The 19,283-nt window shown below is 37.8% G+C and overlaps 2 protein-coding genes and 1 long non-coding RNA gene across 3 annotated transcripts; 1 reads left to right on the top strand and 2 right to left on the bottom strand.

Annotated features, from left to right (window-relative positions):
- Positions 1-1,757: 1,757 nt before the first annotated feature.
- On the bottom strand, positions 1,758-2,199 carry LOC123322697. The gene is made up of 2 exons (XR_006539205.1): positions 2,032-2,199; positions 1,758-1,973 (listed from the first exon to the last, which is right to left on the bottom strand). It is a non-coding gene; the product is annotated as an uncharacterized LOC123322697 (long non-coding RNA).
- A 14,977-nt stretch (positions 2,200-17,176) lies between these two features.
- On the bottom strand, positions 17,177-17,690 carry LOC123321625 (histone H3). Its single transcript, XM_044909338.1, has one exon. The coding sequence runs from the start codon at positions 17,633-17,635 to the stop codon at positions 17,225-17,227; it is 411 nt and encodes a 136-aa protein (XP_044765273.1). The 5' UTR covers positions 17,636-17,690; the 3' UTR covers positions 17,177-17,224.
- A 185-nt stretch (positions 17,691-17,875) lies between these two features.
- Positions 17,876-18,202, top strand: LOC123321640 (histone H4). The gene has a single exon (XM_044909358.1). The coding sequence runs from the start codon at positions 17,891-17,893 to the stop codon at positions 18,200-18,202; it is 312 nt and encodes a 103-aa protein (XP_044765293.1). The 5' UTR covers positions 17,876-17,890.
- The last annotated feature ends 1,081 nt before the right edge of the window (positions 18,203-19,283 follow it).

Below are 19,283 nucleotides of genomic sequence, written 5' to 3'. Positions count from 1 at the left end.
GAAGCACCAGCACACGATCGCTAGGCCCAATTGTGAAGTAAACACATTCGGTTTTATTTATGTTTATCCTTCAGTTATTTTTATGACACCAGATCACGAAACTTTCTAACAGCAGCTGACATAGGGACTGAAGTTCATCGAATGTTGTGGCCGAAACCACTACCGAAACATCATCAGCAAAGAGACTCATTACGAATTTCCTTATCGGTGATGGAAAGCCACTACACGTAAGCAGATTTAGAAACATCATTCTCAAATTAACTGGGAGATCATTGATGAAGAGGAGAAACAGAAGAGGAAGAGGGCAGATACTTGTGGTACTCCTAGACTCAGATCATGTTCGCCAGATAGAGAGCTTCCAGCCTTCACAAAAATAGATCTACCCTCGAGATAGCTCTGGAGCCAATCCAAAAATACACCTCGAAAACCCAAGATGTAACACTTGTCTATTATAAATCGAAAAGAAAGACTATCGAATGCTTGCGAGAGGTCGAAAAATAAGGCCGCTACATGCAAGCCAGTGTCGAGACATTCATACACATAACCAACAAAGGAAACTGCAGGTGTCTCTGTTGAGCGACCCAATCTGAAACCATGTTGAGCATTATCAAGTATACCGAACTTGTCAAGATACTTGATCATTCGGTTGAACACGACTCTTTCGAATACTTTAGAAAATACTCTCAGAATAGAAATTGGTCTATAGTTCGTGATGCTTTGAATGTCAGAAGGAGTATTCCCTATTCGATGTGTTGCTCATAACTGAATTATAGATTCAAAACAAATCGATATCGAATTTTCAATAAAAAAAGTGTTTATTCCACGTTCAAGCTTTGTAAGACCAGGCACAAAAATGTTTCAGTCCAGCCCTCTCGGTCCCAAAAATTCTGACCACTTGGGCTGAAGAAAACAGATTTCTTCTAGAATAAAATGCCTCAAAATTTCACGACTGACTCAGCATCATATACTTCTCTTAATATCCAATAAGCACCGCCACTTTACGGCGGTAAAGTTTCGGCTTCAATATGATGAACTGTGTTGTTCCTCTAGGGGGGTTAATACTTGAGGACATTGCGTATGTACAGAGTGTTTCAGAGTGAGGTTTCATAAATTCAGGATATTATTTCTCAGATGATTATATGATACATAAATTCTATGGGTCTTGTTTGTGAGATACAGGGTGTTGAAATTTGGTAGGTTATGGGTACGCATTGAAGAACATTTATTCGAATATAAAATTATAATTTATTTTCACCAATGGCGCCCGTATTAGATTTCTGTCCGAATAAATTTGGTGAAAAAAATGGTATGCCAATGCTTTTTTCATATTTATTATTTTCATAGTCACCACATAAGTCACAGTGAGAATGGTGTCTTGAGTTTTCTATCTTTGATAAATACTTTCTGACATAAAAAATAAAATGCAATTTCATCTAAGAGCATAGACTTAACTTTTTCTGTAATATCGCAGAAATTATCATTAATAAAAACTACTTAGGGACAGGACAGGAAGGACAATGACTTGCAACCCTCAAAGGCTTGCACAATGAGACTGCAGCCCATTTAGCCCAGAGGAGAGAGGCCCTAAGAAAATATCAAGGTAATATAGAATTTGAAAAATCAAAGGTTTTTCTATTTCCTAGTAGAATTAACTGGTGGAAATGTTTAGATCCCATACAAAATGAGAATGCAGCTTAGACTTATTACCCTCTTTTCAATATAGCTGTCATTTGTAATGATGAATTAAATACAACAAATAACAATTATTTACAATTTTATTTGGTCTGTTATACATGTTCTGATGCTATTAGGGATGGTGTAAATAAAATATGAGTTTGATATAACTAAATCTTGAACAGACATAATTTGAATAATAAATAGTAATGTTCATTGAAACTTTTACTTAAGGTCAGCTAAGTATGGTACCCAAGTTAGGTTACCAAATGATGATTCCTTCCAAGTTTTTGCAGTACCTAGAATGGAATAAATGTAATTTAAAAACCACATAAAAAATTGTGTATGAATTCTTACGTTATTCACATCTTGAGTAGAAACAGATTCCACCAAGTTTATATATTGGTTTGGCGAAATTCCACTACCTGTATCGTAAGGGCACCTGTTTGTCCCAATTTTCTGACAACACAAAAGTGTTTTATGGTAAAAACCATTATTTCTAGCTAGAAGAACCGCTGCTTTCAGTTGTTTTTTTCCTGAAAATTATCAACTTTTTAATGGGAATATCATATGATCTAATCATTGGTGAGGGTATTAATTTAATTATAATTGTCCTCCCGCCTTGCCACTGTGAAAAAAAAGTTTCTTACTGGGGTGGGGGGAAATGTAAAAGTAATTTCATTATTTTCACTTTATAATAATCCTTAGTATGGTTACCCTATTTTTGTTATCATTCATTTTCAATCTTACAGCCAGTTTCATAATCAAACCTTTAATTTTGAAACTTCTGTCATCTAGTCCTACTAAATGACACAAAAGGAAGCTTCAAGCAACTTGATTATGAAACTGCTGTAAATAAGTTGTTGAGTTGTTCAGTCTCTTTATAAACTGTTCGTTTACTTTTGTTTGTTAAATTTGATGATCTCCTGTCACTATTTAGGGGGATATTCATAACCATATTAGTCAATTTCCTAGTTACTGATGAGACACCGAGGAGTTTATATTTCTGACTAATTCTTTCTCTTTCAACATATTTATAAGAGTGAAAAATATCTAAATTCAAGCATTATAGAAAATTAAACATAAATTTATCACAAACCTTTGCTAAAGCCGGGTCCAGACTATGTAACAAAACAGGTTATAAAGCAAAGTTATAAAACTTGTTAGAGAAATTCAATTCAAAAAGTTATATAACACAATGTTATACAACATTTTTCTTGCTATATAGCAAATTTTATGTTATCCGTTGGGTGTCGGTAAAGATCAAAGAAAGTAATATAACTTTGTTATAAAACACGCCGCAACTTGTCCACACTTGTGTTATTAAACATTTACTGCAGCGCCAATCTTTCTTTTACTGGTATTGCATCTCGAAATTTCGTGTCTTTTTTGTCTATTTTATGGCCGATTTGATTTATTAGGTATTCGAAATCAGAACTTGTCATCCTTAGGAAATTTTTAAAACTACCATCACATTTAATGTCCCCTGTCAATGGGTCTATGTCATCCATTGCTAGATCCTTCAAAAGAGTTGTTCCACTATAATGTTCCCCTAGCTTTCAACGATGAGATTTCACTCGTCTACATAAAATCACACAAGCTGCTGCTGCCAAAATGACATCCGCTACGTTTGAGGACATTTTCAATGTCCTACAGATGCCTCTGCTTCCAGTTGAGCACTTTTGTTTAGTTTTATTCTGTTACATAGTCTGGATGTCTCTGCTATTTTATAACACTATCGAGTGTTTCAACGAAATGCGTGAATGTGGAGAAATAACCAAATGGACTTGTGAAGTATGTGATAAGGTCAACAAATCTCATTCCGCCATGGCTAATCCTAGAAGTTCCTTTTCCGAAGGTGAAGACTCATTGTTCACTACTATTCATAGTATAGTCGAAAGAATAGTAGCACCGTTACATTCTGAAATTTCGGAATTAAAAAACATAATAAGTACTCAAAATAAACAAATGCATATTCTCATCGAGGAAATCCAATCATTAAAGCAAGAAAAAAACATCATCGATAATATCGATACACATGTACGGAATCCCCCAGATGAGATAGCCGAACAAGTTGTTGACCCCGTAATGCATGTTCCATCAGATGTTTCACCTTCCACATCAGCTGATTTATCTAAAGGAGTTTCTGGATCTGTTGTTGACCCGTATACCACCTACGCGGATAACTTACCGTCTCAGGCTGAGAAGGGATGGGAGATTGTAGAGAAGAAGAAAAAAAGGAAGACCAGCGTTGTAACAACTAAAACCAAGCTAAGCTCTTCTAATACTACCACCGCTAAACGAACAATGAAATCCAAACCAATTTATGGTTCTTCCAATTCTACGGCTCTTGTATGTGTACCCAAAAAACAACTCTGCTATGTTCACTTATCAAGACTCAGTCCTACGACAACTTTGGAGCAACTTAATGATTTTCTCGGAAACACTATTCCCAATCTGAGTTGTGAAAAACTGAATTCTAAACAACCAAACATATACTCTTCATTCAAGCTATCATTTCCCGCTGAATTTGAGTCCCTCATCATGGAACCATCATTTTGGCCAGAAGGTGTTTCGGTCAACAGGTTTTTTCGACGAGCCCGTCATACGAATGACAAAAAAAATGAATGATGAGATTTCCTCAAGAAACAATCTCTGCGATACTGTCAACAAATTAAGAATTCTTCAAGTGAATGCCCAAAGCATAGCCAACAAACTGAACAATTTGGACGTTTTTTTGGCTTCGACCAATCCTGATTTCGTCAGTGTAGTGGAACATTGGTGTTCATCGGAGAGGATCGCTTTCATGACCCTTTCTGGCTACCGCATCGCTGCTTATTATTGTAGACCTGAACGTGAGCATGGTGGATGTGTATTGTATGTTAAACCTATGTTTGAATTTCACACATTAAATGTTGATAAATTCTCGGTGGAATTACACTGCGAGCTATGTGGAATCAAGATTAGGACCGGCGGGCTAGTTTATTGTATACTGAGTGTCTACAGACCTCCATCGGGTGATTTGATGATTTTCTTTAATGTCTTAGAATATGTCCTAAGCTATTGTGACTCCATTTCTGATGTTCTTTTTTTGTGTGGAGATTTCAATATTGACTATTTGCTAGCGAATAATCATCGGAAAAAACTTTTGGATGATCTTCTCCTAGGTTATAACTTATCCATTAGTTCATGTGAGCCTACTAGAATATTTACAAACAAGCATGGAATCACTACCACTTCAAAAGGGGACTACATTGCTACAAATGTTATGCATGATAAGATTAAAGTTTCTGTTCAGGAGCCTTTTATAAGTGATCACAAAGTTATTGTGCTAGATTATCTTGCCTGTTATTCACCGAAAAGTAATTATAAGCAACCTTTTTTAGTAAGATCGATGTCACAAAACAACTTGAACCATCTGTCTGCATTAATCTCGGGTACTGATTTTCGTGGTATTTATTGCGATCGGTCGGTTGAGGACCGTTTTCGGGAATTTGTAGATATCCTGAAATCCGCCATAGAGGTTGCATGTCCATTGAGATTGCAGGATGGTTCCGAGTCATGTCGGCCAAGGTGGATTAATTCTCAAGTTCTAGAAGCAAGGGCTAACTTACGCAACTTACATTGGCTTGCGCAGTTCACTAACTCTCCAACAGTACGAGATAAGTATAAATATGCTAAAATTCAATATAATCGAATACTGACCTCTGCGAAATTCGATTACCATAGAAATCTATTTGCGAGATCTAAAAATCTAAATAAAACAGTGTGGAATTTTGTTAATGACCAACTAGGAAACAAAACAGAGAGAGATAAAAATATTTCTCTAGAATTAAACGGTCAATTTATATCCTGCCCTAAAATGGTAGCTGAAGCATTTGGAGAGTATTTCACAGAGGTCAGTCAGCGATCCTTACTGAGCTGCTATGGGGGGCAAATCCCGAATACTTGCACAGTTCAGAGATTGTTACACTGCAATTTTTTCTTCTTTCCTGTGGTTGCAGATGAGGTCTTATCCGTCATTAAAAATTTGAAAAATGGCGGTGGAACAGGACACGATATGATCTCTGCTAGGTTGCTGAAATCCATCGCTCCCTTTATAGCTGAACATTTGTCCCATCTCTTCAACAATTCCATCAGTTCTGGATGTTTTCCATCAATTTTGAAGCTGGCAAAGGTGATACCCGTTCACAAAAGGGAGGATACAAAAAACATAGCCAACTATCGCCCCATATCAATCCTAAGCCAACTGTCTAAGGTATTCGAAAAAATAGTGTACCAGAGAATGAGTGATTTCCTTACGAAATTTTCGATACTTTCGAATCGTCAACACGGTTTTCGAGTCGGTAGGTCCACACAAACTGCGTGTTCCGAGTTTATGGAGTCTATTTATATCTGTTTGGACAAGGGTGATCATGCCGCAGGAATATTTTTTGACCTCTCTCGTGCATTCGACTGTTTGCAACACAAGTTCATAATCGACAAATTGCACCAGATCGGATTCAGGGGTGTTTTTCTTGACTGGATCTCCAGTTACCTGTCCGATCGTACTATGTTCGTCGACCTCAATGGCAACTTTTCTAAAAGATATCACTCAGGGCTAGGTGTTCCCCAGGGGTCAGTTCTGGGACCTTTGTTTTTTCTCCTGTTCATTAATGACTTACCAGACTATCTCGTTGCAGCTATTCTAGTGATGTTTGCGGATGATGTTTCTCTGGCGGTAAGGGCGAAAAGTATTGAAGAATTGAAACATATATGTGAAGAACTTATTCAGCGATTTCTCGACTGGTGTCGTAAAAATTCGCTTATTATAAACTTGGCGAAAACTCAAATAATTAAGTTTCAAAACCGCGATTTCGGTGGGTCTACTCCACTTGCGGTGACAGTTGCGGGTAATTCTCTTGACACTGTTGAATATGTCAAGTTTCTGGGACTGCACGTTGACAGGTTTTTGAGATGGAATTTTCAAATTGACCATTTATGCCGTAAGCTCAATAGCTCGTATTATGCTCTGCATCGTCTGAGGGGGTCTGTCTCCACAGAAACCCTATTGAATATATATTATTCTATTGTTTACAGTCACCTAAACTGCAATACCATCCTATGGGGCGGATCGTCGGAATGCGATCGTGTGTTCATCACTCAAAAAAAGATCATTCGTCTTATATTCGGCTTGAAACCTAGAGATTCATGCAGACTGATATTCAAGAACTATCAAATACTTACACTACCCTGCATTTACATCCTAAATTGTCTTTTGTATGTGCGATCTAATATTAATTGTCTCACGAAATGCTCTGATTTCCATAGCTATGGAACTAGGAACCGAAATATGATTTGTGTGCCAAGGCACTCGACGGCCAAATACGAGTCATCCCCCATATATGCCGGTATTGCATTATATAATCATCTGCCGAATAGGTTTAAGTCCATGAATGAGATAATGTTCAAGAGGGAGATCAAAAAAATGTTATCTTCCAGGGGATACTATGATTTGAAGGAATTCTTTTCTGATGTATTAGAATAATAGTTTTGTATTGCTTACTTTTGTATTGACATTTCCTATATACCTCTGCGGTATCTGAAAGGATGAATAAATTATTATTATTATTATTATAACAAAGTTGTATAGCACATTTGTTGTATAACTTTGTTAATAAAATGTTTTGTTACATAGTCTGGACGCGGCTTAACCCATTCATCTGTCACTTTACCATTTTATTACCAAAGTTATACAACAAATGTGTTATACAACTTTATTATATAACTTGTTATAAAATAGTAGAGACATCCAGACTATGTAACAAAATAAAACTAAACAAAAGTGCTCACCTGGAAGCAGTGGCATCTGTAGTATTGAAAATGTCCTCAAACGTAGAGGATGCCATTTTGGCAGCAGCAGCTTGCGTGATTTTATGTAGACGATGAGTGAAATCTAAACGGAGATTTTGGGTACGGCCATCGTTGAGAGCTAGAGGAACATATAGTGGAACAACTCTTTTGAAGGATCTAGCAATGAATGACATAGACCCATTGACAGGGGACATCAAATGTGATGGTAGTTTCAAAAATTTCCTAAGGATGACAAGTTCTGATTTCGAATACCTGATAAATCAAATCGGCCATAAAATAGGCAAAAAAGACACGACATTTCGAGATGCAATACCAGTAAAAGAAAGGTTGGCGGTTGCAGTAAATGTTTAATAACACAAGTGTGGACAAGTTGCGGCGTGTTAAATAACAAAGTTATATTACTTTCTTTGATCTTTACCGACACCCAACGGATAACATAAAATTTGCTATATAGCAAGAAAAATGTTGTATAACATTGTGTTATATAACTTTTTCACTTGAATTTCTTTAACAAGTTATATAACTTTGCTATATAACATGTTTTGTTACATAGTCTGGACCCGGCTTTACGCCACTGAGAGAAAAAAAGCATTGTGGCAATTAAAAAATTTAATAAATATAGCCTCAAGTAGCTAAGTTAATAGAACCAACTAAATAATTGTCATTGCTTCCAAACTATTGGGACAATAATTTTTTTTAGTTGTATCAATTCAATTTTATTTCATTATATGTATTACTTCATTACTTTATTGCAACTAATTCGGTTTATTTGACCTTACTAAAATAGTTTGATTATTAGAACCATCTTTCCTCTTCCATCAAATAATTCATTTGATTATCTCAATTAAACCACTTATTTACATCGAAGAACGCATTCAATTATCACAATAGAATCAATGCATTACTCCAATGCAATTTGATATGTTTGGGATAGGGGTGGTAGACAAAAAATTGATTTATGAAAAATTTTATTTTTTGAAAATAAAATACATAAGGAATGTTCAAAACAATGAAAAACTCAAACTATCCTCCAATAAATAATCTATAATATACAGGGTGTTTCATCATAAACTGGACAAACTCATATGACGTGTAGAGAACATCGGGAGAATCATTTTTTTCTTATGAAATATTTTCCGTTTTCGAAGCATAAGGGAGATACACGGTGTTTAATGTCATTTTCGAGCGTTATTATATTGAGTGTGGTCGGTTATGTATAAGACTGGAAGTAATGGTTTCTTGTCATATCGTAGTATTTTTGGATGCTTCATTCAGAAATGGTGTAGAGCACCGAAAAAAAAATTACAAAATGGCGGAAAACCTGCAATGTTCGTGATTTTTTTTTTCGGTTGCCAAATTGATTTTCATTTCCTAAATTAACACAATTTTTAAAGGATATCTGTGAAAAAATTTTTTCAGAAATCGAACACAACTTTTTTTTACATGTCTACAGCGAAAAAAAAATTCACTCGAAATTGATGAAATTTTTCACGATTGTACTTACTTTCAAACCTAACACGAATATCAAAACAGAATCGAAAAATATCAAACGGTTTCGTTTTTACAGCCATTCAAATGTCCCGTTCGAATATCTGAAATAATAAAAAAACATGACACAGCTTGTGTTCTTAGGCCCATAATTTTTGAATTTGTATGTCGAAACATTTCAGATTGCAAAATGAATTTAAAAAAAATCAGTGAAACTTCATTGAGAGTCGAACTCCCTGCTCTGAGTTAAGTACCTATTAAAATAAATGTGGAATCTGAATTGAGACTGTTCAAAGGTTTTTAATTTTCGTTGCCAAGCAATGGCAGCTCATAGAATTTGACAGAGTATTTGAATTTAACTGAATATAATATTGCAACTATCTTGAAACCAATTTATGCAGTTTGAGTAGAAATTGGCGGTTAATACTTCCCAGATATTAATGGCATGGCATTATTGCGGAAATTTCTACGAATAATTCCACAATTTCATAAACGCAACAAAAAAAACCTATTAGTATAAAATTTATTCATAATTCGTTCTCAAAAATATTGCCATTTTTCAGGATACACTTTCTCGCCCTTTTCGCCACACTATCCACCGCTGAACGAACCATTTCCGGGTTTGGCGAATCTCTTCGGCGGCTGATTCGATTCTTTGAATCAGTTCTTCTCTCGAAGTCACTGGAGCTCGCTTATCATAAACAAGACTCTTCATATGACCCCAGAAATAAAAATCCATAGGTGTAAGATCTGGAGAACGAGGAGGCCATGCGACAGGTCCCAATCGGCCGATCCATCGGCGAGGGTATTGAGAGTCTAAAAATTCTCGTACACTCCTCACTGTGTGAGCAGGGCAACCATCATGCTGGTACCATATTCCTTGAAAGTGACTCAAAGGAATATCTTTCAATAGATCGGGCAGAGTTTCCCTCAAAAATTGATTATAGCCATTTCCAGTCAATGTTTCAGGAAGAATGTACGGTCCTATAATGAATCCATCCTTCATTCCCGCCCAAACATTGACAGAAAATCTCTTCTGGCTATTTTTTGCTACTGTTGCATGTGGATTTTCCCTTTTTGCCATATTATATTATTTTTTTTGTTGAAGAAACCATCTCTGTGGAATGTTGCTTCATTCGTAAACAGTATGAGACGTAGGAAATTCTATTCTCACGTGGCCTTCTTAAAATAAATTCACAGAATTCTTTCCTCTTCTCAAAATCACCTTCTTCTAAGGTTTGACATGAATGGAAATGGTACGGATGGTAGCGATTTCTTTTCAAAACTCTCCATACAGTGGATTTACTCTTATTCACACTTGGATGATTTGTTAGAGTTCTCGTTGATACCATCGGATTTTCATTCACTAAATCCAGGATACGTTCTTCGTTATTTCGGATTGTTTCCTTCTTCTTGCGGTGAAGAATACCTTCTTCACGTAATTTACGCACTGTTTCTATGAAAGTTTTAAAATTAGGAACGTTTCGGCTTGGAAATCTGCGAGCGTAAATTTCCCTTGCTTTTCTCCCTGAGGAATTCGCTTCATAATAAGCCTGAACCATATCATTTTTTTCTAAAAGTGAATATTTCATTTTCGTTTGCATACAAATCGTTTCAATATACTCGAATTATTCAGTAAAATTCAAATACCCTGTCAAATTCTATCAGCTACAGTTGCTCGGCAACGAAAATTAATATGTATACTCAGAACCTTAGAACAGACTCATATTTCACATTAATACTTAACTCAGAGTAGGGAGTTCGACTCTCAATGAAGTTTCACTGATTTTTTTGAATTCATTTTGCAATCTGGAATGTTTCGACATACAAATTCAAAAATTATGGGCCTAAGAACACAAGCTGTGTCATGTTTTTTTATTATTTCAGATATTCGAACGGGACATTTGGATGGCTGAAAAAACGAAACCGTTTGATATTTTTCGATTCTGTTTTGATATTCGTGTTAGGTATGAAAGTAAGTACAATCGTGAAAAATTTCATCAATTTCGAGTGAAATTTTTTTTTCGGTGTAGACATGTAAAAAAAAAGTTGTGTTCGATTTCTGACAAAATTTTTTCACAGATATCCTTTAAAAATTGTGTTAATTTAGGAAATGAAAATCAATTTGGCAACCGAAAAAAAAAATCACGAACATTGCAGGTTTTCCGCCATTTTGTAATTTTTTTTTCAGTGCTCTACACCATTTCTGAATGAAGCATCTAAAAATACTACGATATGACAAGAAACCATTACTTCCAGTCTCATACATAACCGACCACACTCAATATAATAACGCTCGAAAATGACATTAAACACCGTGTATCTCCCTTATGCTTCGAAAACGGGAAATATTTCATAAGAAAAAAATGATTCTCCCGATGTTCTCTACACGTCATATGAGTTTGTCCAGTTTATGATGAAACACCCTGTATATCTCATAATTCATGATGTTCAATCGCGTATTTGGTTGTATTCTTGTTTCCTGTAAGGCTATAATATCAGGTTTTCTCTCTGATATTATTTCTTCTATCTCGGGTTTTCGAGTTCTGACCCCGTTTATGTTCCAGGAGACTATTTTAAGGGAATTTTTTCTAGTTGTATGTTCCATTATTTCAGTTTACTGAACATTCCTTGGAGTTTTTTCTCCATCTCTCTTTCAATTTTCAACATGATTTTGTTGAAAATTTTTTCAGTAAAAGTGTCTAAATCGTCGGCGGATTCAGAGAGTTTTCTGTTTTCTTTTGTTTTGTTGATCGTAGGTTTAGCTTGGGGCATTTTCGGTTGCTCCTTCTTCTGTACTGGTTTGGATGCTTCTTTTTTCTTGTCGTCTACTTAGGAGGGGGTGGGCTTCTTTTTCTCCTGGACTTTTTGAGGAATCGTGCTCTGCTGAGCCGATTTCTGGCCTGTTTTCCTCTTCCTTGTAACTAATTTGAATTCGCTACATCCTTTGTAGCTTGCTGGATGGCCTTCTTCGCCGCACAGAACGCATGTGGCATTTCTCTCCTCACCTTTTCTGGTAAGTTCGCAATCTTTTGTGCAATGATTGCCCAAACATTTGACGCATCTGTATGGAAAAGAGCACTTGTTTTGGGCATGTCCGTACCTCTGACATCTGAAGCATTGGCTTGGATTTTCTGCCCTTCTTTTAGATTCCACTACAATGCAGAGATTGTAGAGGCGTCTTATTTCGAAAATCTCCTTTCTCTGAGTTTTGACCAGGTATAAGGGTATAAACTTTTTGGTTTTATTGGATGTCATTCTGGACACCTCGGCGTCATGGATTCCTTGGACCTTTAGATCATTTTTTATTATATCTATGTCAGCATCTATTGGGAGATGTCTTATAACTGCGTATATCTTTTTCTCTTCCTCCATCTGGTACGTGAAGTACTCCTTACCAATCTGGTCAAAATATTTTGTTATGTTCCTGTAGTCGTCCACAGTCGAGGCTACGATCCTGATTCCGTCTTTTACGACGGTTGCTCCGTTGTAGCTGAATTTCTTCAAGTAGAGAGCTTTTGAGATCTCTACCTAATCGGCTGTACCCATAGTCGTGATGGGTGGAATTTTATCTTTTTTAGGTAACTCCGTTGCTTTTTTTGCGGTCTCTTCGTCTGAAGATGAACTTTCTTTACGCGCGCGTTTTGTGGGCGGCGCGTTCTGGGTTTTAGCAACTTGAGTTGCAAAATTTCTCTTCTTTTCCGGTTCTGGAGCTACTTCCTGTTTGGAGGAATTTTTGGGGACCGCTACCGGCTTTGCAATTTCTGCAAATGTGGGGGATTTCTGTGCCGTAATCTGTTTTGCAATTTCAGCAAAACTAGGGGATTGAGGCGCTTTATTCTTGTTAACTTCCTCTCTCAAGAGGCGTATCTCCCCGACACGGTTTCAGTCAGTTTATTTATTTGAGCCTTCAACTGCCCATTCTCTTCTTTGAGCCTTACAAGCTCCTCTGCATCTCCATCACTGAATTCTTCGGTGTCCGTAGCTTCCATGTAGGAGCTCTCATTGTCTGAGACCTCCGACATGGCTTTTTGTCCGTATTGAACTATATGAGGTATTTCGGAATAATAATGAATATTGGAAATCCTTACTACTATGTTACTATTAAGCTATGTGGCTAAATTAAATATTTTCTATACTATCAGAAAAATAAATCGACTCACCAGCGATCTTGGGATCTGGACTCGACACTGAATACACTGAATTTGAACGAATTTCCGCTCTATAACACATACACTTATAGAACTTACAAAAAACTTCGGAAGTTTCGTAGACGGAATCATAAATTCCGCAGCTTCGCCAGTGTACACTTTCACCTCCGCTTTCACTTTTACGGCACTGTGACACTTCGACTTTCTCGTCCGCTTTCTCTTTTATAGCACTAGGAGCACTGTAGCACGTCTTCTCTTGTCAAGCGAATGACTCGGAATGATCGATCTTCACACGAATTTTTTATAATGAGTAGTTCTTCACTTGTACATATGAGGTCCGCGCGTCAGTCAGTCCAATAGCGGTGGGCGTGGGCGTGGGAGGCGGTGAAACTCGCCGAAAAAATCTAAAAAAAAAGTGATTGATCTGCACGTGAAACTTTGTAATAAGGTAAATTATTCATGATTATGAGTAAAAATGGGCGTCAGTCACTTTCCCGATGGTGGAAACATCGTCAGTCAGGCGGTTGAAGTGGTCGGAAAAATCTGAAAATTGACAAGTGACCGATCCTCACTTGAAATATGATTATTTTAATCAAATTGAACGCAAAAATGGACGTTAGTCAGGTTAATAGTGGTGGATTCTGCGTCAGTCAGGCTTCCAAAGTCAAGGGCAGTGACCAGCTTCCTTTGGCGCGCTGCACCTTATGCAGTTCGAATGACGCATATTCCACCGGGATCGTGCCGGCTGACGATTATTTATCGAGTGTACATAACAATTACTTGTTTATACAGAGTGTTTGATCATATAAATAAATAAATAAACTTTATTGATTCTTTTGGACACTTAAGAAATGTATAGGACAAGTCATATATTATAACAAATACAAGGGAAAAAAAAATAACAAATTCAACAAATAGAGTTTTTAGGGAACTCCTCCATAGTGTAGTAACACCTGTTGGTTAAAAGGAACTTAACTTCTCTCTTGAAAGATTTTCCACTCATTGATTTCAAGCGACTGGGCAAATATAATTTGATACCTATATAACTCGGTGAGGACTCATATTTAACTGTATGATGCCTAGGGGAAGGCTATGGTATCAGTGTGTCATGTTTCATACCCATGAAAATCAGAGCATTTCCTGTATTTTCCGATGTTCAGGTGGATATAAACAAGACAATTAAGGATGAATTTACAAGGGAAGGGAAGAATACGAAACTAACTGAAAATCGGACTACATGAATCACGTTGCCGAAGTTTGAATATAAGCCTTATGACGCTTTTCTGAGAAATGAATTGTTGAAATATTTCCTGATTGTAGGAAACTACAAGAAAATTGTTCGAAAATTGTGTTCATTCAGAAAATGAAATTCAATTTGGAAACCAAAGAAAAATCGCGGACATCGAAAGTTTTCCGCCATTTTGAAATTTTTTTTCGGAGTTCTTCATCTTTGATGAATTGAGCACTCAGAAATACTCCGATGTGAGCAGAAACCGTTACTTTGAGGTTTATACATAACTGAGCACACTCAATAGAATATTGCTCAAATACGACGTTGAACACCTTATTTCTCGCTTATGCGTCGAAAACGGGGTATATGTCATAAGACAAAAGTGATTCTCCCGATGTCATTTACCCACTATATATGTTTGTCCAGTTTATGATGAAACACCCTGTATAAACAAGTAATTGTTATGTACACTCGATAAATAATCGTCAGCCAACACGATGCCGGTGGAATATGCGTCAGTCGAACTGCATAAGGTGCAGCGCGCCAAAGGAAGCTGGTCACTGCCCTTGACTTTGGAAGCCTGACTGACGCAGAATCCACCACTATAAACGTACTGACGGCCATTTTTACGTTCAATTTGATTAAAATAATCATTTTTCAAAATTTCAAGTGAAGATCGGTCACTTGTCAATTTTCAGATTTTTCCGCCCATCTTCAACCGCCTGACTGACGATGTTTCCACCATCGGGAAAGTGACTGACGCCCATTTTCAATCATAATCATGAATAATTTACCATATTACAAAGTTTCACGTGCAGATCAATCACTTTTTTTTTAGATTTTTTCGGCGAGTTTCAACGCCTTCCACGCCCACGCCCACCACGGTCGCGCTGACTGACTTTCGATTTCGAGTACAGTAATAGTGCAACTCTCTAATTAATCACATTTGAGTTGGAGATAAATCACTGATAAAAAAGTGACACCACCTCCCGGACTAATACGTGTATGTGTTATCGGAAGTTCAATTCGTTAAAATTTTCAAAGTTGGTGTTTTTCTGCCAGAGTCCAGGTCTAGATCGTTGGCAAGCATCAGGTGAGCTTATTTTTCGTATATATTTCCTGATTTTTCTCATAGCGTAGAAAATCTCTGGTGAGTCGTTGTTTTTTTGCATGAGATATATTTTTTTTTGTCTTGAAAAATTTTATTTCAAATTGCTTTGAGTAGTATAGTAATTATAAATTTAAAAATTTTAAAATGTCTGACTACTCGGACTGCGATTCCGTAATGGAAGAAGACGCGTTAGAAATCGCTAATGTCTTGTCCGAACACGCTATTTTGAGAGAGAAGAACGCAAGTTTAAAAACGAGGGTGAATGAGCTAGATAGATGCGTGTCTGGCTTAGTGGCTGAAATTAAAAATCTCAGGCAGAGTCGAGTTGCAGGAGGGAAATAAGGAAAGTCCTTACTCCAAAGAACTCAAACATGACGTGTCCAAAAATGTCCGAGACGTGACCTTACCGGTTCAAAAGCAGAAGATTGAGGTGGTCAAAACCCCTCAAAACAAAATTTCCCCACCCGCCAAAAGAGTGAGAAAAAACAGCTCTTCGTCAAATGAAGAGCTCAATAAGAAAAGAGTCGTGACACCCCCAGCCTCACAGAGGCTGGGCAATCCAGTGGAGGAGAAAAGAGAGTAGGTCCCCCCAGTTACCCTTAGAGGAACGTCAAAATGGACGTCAATTTCTAACGCGTTAATGCGAAACGGCATTAATTGTAGCAGAGCGACAGCAGTGAAGGACGGAATTAGGGTCGTCCCACAAACCCCCCAAGATCACCGAAGGATGACTGAATTCCTCCAAACAATCAATAGAGAGTTTCACACTCTCCAACGAGAGGAGGAGAAGAAAATTTACGCGGTACAATAATATATCGATATTTTTTTCACCCTTGCCCATCCATATCTCCTCCAAAAACTCCTAAAGTATAAATGAGCAAAACGAACGGACTGATGAGAAAAACGGAACAAAACGAGGGCTTTCGATCGAAACGAAACCAATATCGGATAGATTCGTTGAGGTGCTGCTGAGCAAAACGGAGCAAAATGAGAGCAAAACGATGGCATAAAAAGCGTAAAAGTTCTTTGAGGTGCCCTGCTAGTGTAACGCCGCTCTCTACCCTCTGATAGGAAGAAGCCAGATGTCGAGAGAGAAAATTATTAAAGCCGTTGCTAGGCATCAACTCACAACTGACATACGGATCAGTTGCCTTTGCCTGGGGTTTCGCGGCAAAGAGCCATATCAAAAGAATTCAGGCCACGGAAAACAAGCTGCTGCGATGCATCTTGGTTTGTCAGGAATAGACAGATTTATAGGGACCTAAAATGGGAAACCATTTCAACACGAACTGATTTCAACAACGAATTGATTAAACAGTTGGTGGTTATTTTGTCGAATCGAGAATCGGCTAACTACAATTCGGAAAATTTTTAAGAATTCGTCTGATGTGGCTCCGAAACATTACGAAATCTTATCAAAAATTCGCTTTTCCGTTCAGTGTCAGTCAGGCAATAATTTTTACCATCTGAATTGCTCGTGACATATGAGTGCATGCGGTAAATCGATTATTTCAATTTATTGTGTTTCAGAGACTCCAAATTTCAGAAAAAGATTCAGAGAAAATGGTTTTACATCATGTGGTCGAATCGACCACTGTAATTTCCATTCTTGCCGAACTGTATAACCGTGGCGATCGAAGTATCGTACGAGTAAAAAAATCCCTAGAGTTTTGTGGTTCTGAAAAGAACCGATATGCAAGATTCCCGAATCGAAATTTAGGCACGTTCACCCCTGATACGTCTAGCAAGTTGAATGTCCTTCGGCATGATAGTTACTCTTTTGGCGTGGATCGCACACAAGTTTGTATCCTCGAAAAGTCCAACCAAATAAGCTTCGCTAGCTTCTTGAAGTGCCATTACGGCGGAACTTTGAAATCTGAGATCAGTTTTGAAATCCTGAGCGATCTCACGTACCAACCTCTGGAAAGGCAATTTACGGATCAGCAACTCGGTACTCTTCTGATAACGTCGTATTTCACGTAAGGCAACGGTTCCCGGACGGTAACGGTGAGGTTTCTTCACACCGCCTGTGGCTGGAGCACTTTTACGTGCAGCTTTGGTGGCTAATTGTTTTCGCGGAGCCTTACCCCCGGTCGACTTTCTGGCAGTCTGCTTAGTACGAGCCATAATGAATGTTAGCGAGTTTCTCTACACGTACAGGTCCGCGACGCAATCTAAACAATTCTATTCGTCCCCACCACCGTTGGCCTATATTTATAGACTACGTTGCCGTTCCAATGCGTATCTGAAAAGCTATTGGATGATACGGAATTTCTGTGGTGGGGCGGCTGTAGTTTATAAATACTGGTCGGAGAGTGAGTTTCTGTCTTTCAGATTACGTTAACGTATCGGCTGTTATACAATTCTAAACGCTCAACAGTCATGACTGGTCGCGGTAAAGGTGGTAAAGGTTTGGGCAAAGGTGGAGCCAAGCGTCATAGGAAAGTACTACGAGACAACATCCAAGGTATCACCAAACCCGCTATCAGGAGATTGGCTAGGCGTGGAGGTGTCAAACGTATTTCTGGCCTCATTTACGAAGAAACTCGTGGAGTGTTGAAGGTGTTCCTGGAAAATGTAATCAGGGACGCTGTCACATATACCGAGCATGCAAAGAGAAAAACTGTTACCGCCATGGACGTAGTATATGCCCTCAAACGTCAAGGACGTACATTGTACGGTTTCGGCGGTTGAATGAATTATTTTTCAGGTCGTAGTATAAACGGTCCTTCTCAGGACCACAACGATATAATTTTCGTTTTATCAAATATCAATATCGATTGCTAATAAATTGTCTGTTCGGACTAAGTGAGGATATGTACGTTTTATTTTCTACAGGGGCACCGAGATTCTCCAATGCCAACAAATTTTCTGAGAATGAATTGACTGGCTTTCGCAGCAAATCTAAGTTTTCTTTCTCAACCTTCGGAACTTTCATGATTCGATTCCAAAAGCTAAGTGCGAGAAACCGTTTATTATCGTACCGCTTCTCCTTCAAATTGGAAAATGCAATTTCATAATTTTCATGCGACATGGAAATACCCTTTATAATGGAAAGTGCTCCCCCCGACAAAGAACTGGCCAAGTACTGGAATTTCTCGATTCCGGACAATTGCTCATTTTCGTCGACTGATGTCGAAAATAGATCGACCAAGTTCTTCCATGTGCTTAAATCGCCGCTGCAAACAGGAAGCTTGGCGTTCGATGATCCATGTGAGCGTTTAGATGATGCGACACTTACATTTTCTATCGATTCGCTATGAATTGTCTGTATATCAAAATACATTTTCTCAATCTTCGCCCGCAGTTGATTTTCGGTTTCTAGGGACTCTAATTGCTCCGTTCCGCATAATTGTTGGGCAATCTTGAATTGTATACTACCGAAGGCTTTGAAGGTAGACCCCAGAGTTTTGGAGCGAACTTTGAATGCCGGCAATTTTGTTCGATCACTTTCTGAATTCTGCAATGATCGCCGCATTTAGAATGTTGGTATTTCCACCGTGCTATGCTGCAATTCAAATGTCATGCGTGTTTTTTCGTCTAACTTCTATCGCCGCATTTAGAATGCACCCAGTTCGTTCAATGTAAACCTTTCATTGTTTATTACTCTGCAAAAGTCGTTTCTTCACACCTCAGAGACATTTTAACTCACTGAATGAATTCTGCGAAAGGTAGATACTGAAAAACGACTATTTTCGCAGAAGGTTGTTAAGATAAGGGTTGGCTCAGTACCGCCTACGGAAAATGAACTTCGACACTTCAGGTAACAATCTCG

Source organism: Coccinella septempunctata, chromosome 1 (assembly GCF_907165205.1).
Source record: "Coccinella septempunctata chromosome 1, icCocSept1.1, whole genome shotgun sequence".
Taxonomy (NCBI): domain Eukaryota; kingdom Metazoa; phylum Arthropoda; class Insecta; order Coleoptera; family Coccinellidae; genus Coccinella; species Coccinella septempunctata.
The sequence above is the reverse complement of the archived record's forward strand: the minus strand, read 5'-3'. Positions and strand labels throughout refer to the sequence as shown.

What these genes read in the sequence shown, in the direction of transcription:
- LOC123321625 (XM_044909338.1), bottom strand. Translation starts at nt 17,635, where the DNA reads ATGGCTCGTACTAAGCAGACTGCCAGAAAGTCGACCGGGGGTAAGGCT.
- LOC123321640 (XM_044909358.1), top strand. Translation starts at nt 17,891, where the DNA reads ATGACTGGTCGCGGTAAAGGTGGTAAAGGTTTGGGCAAAGGTGGAGCC.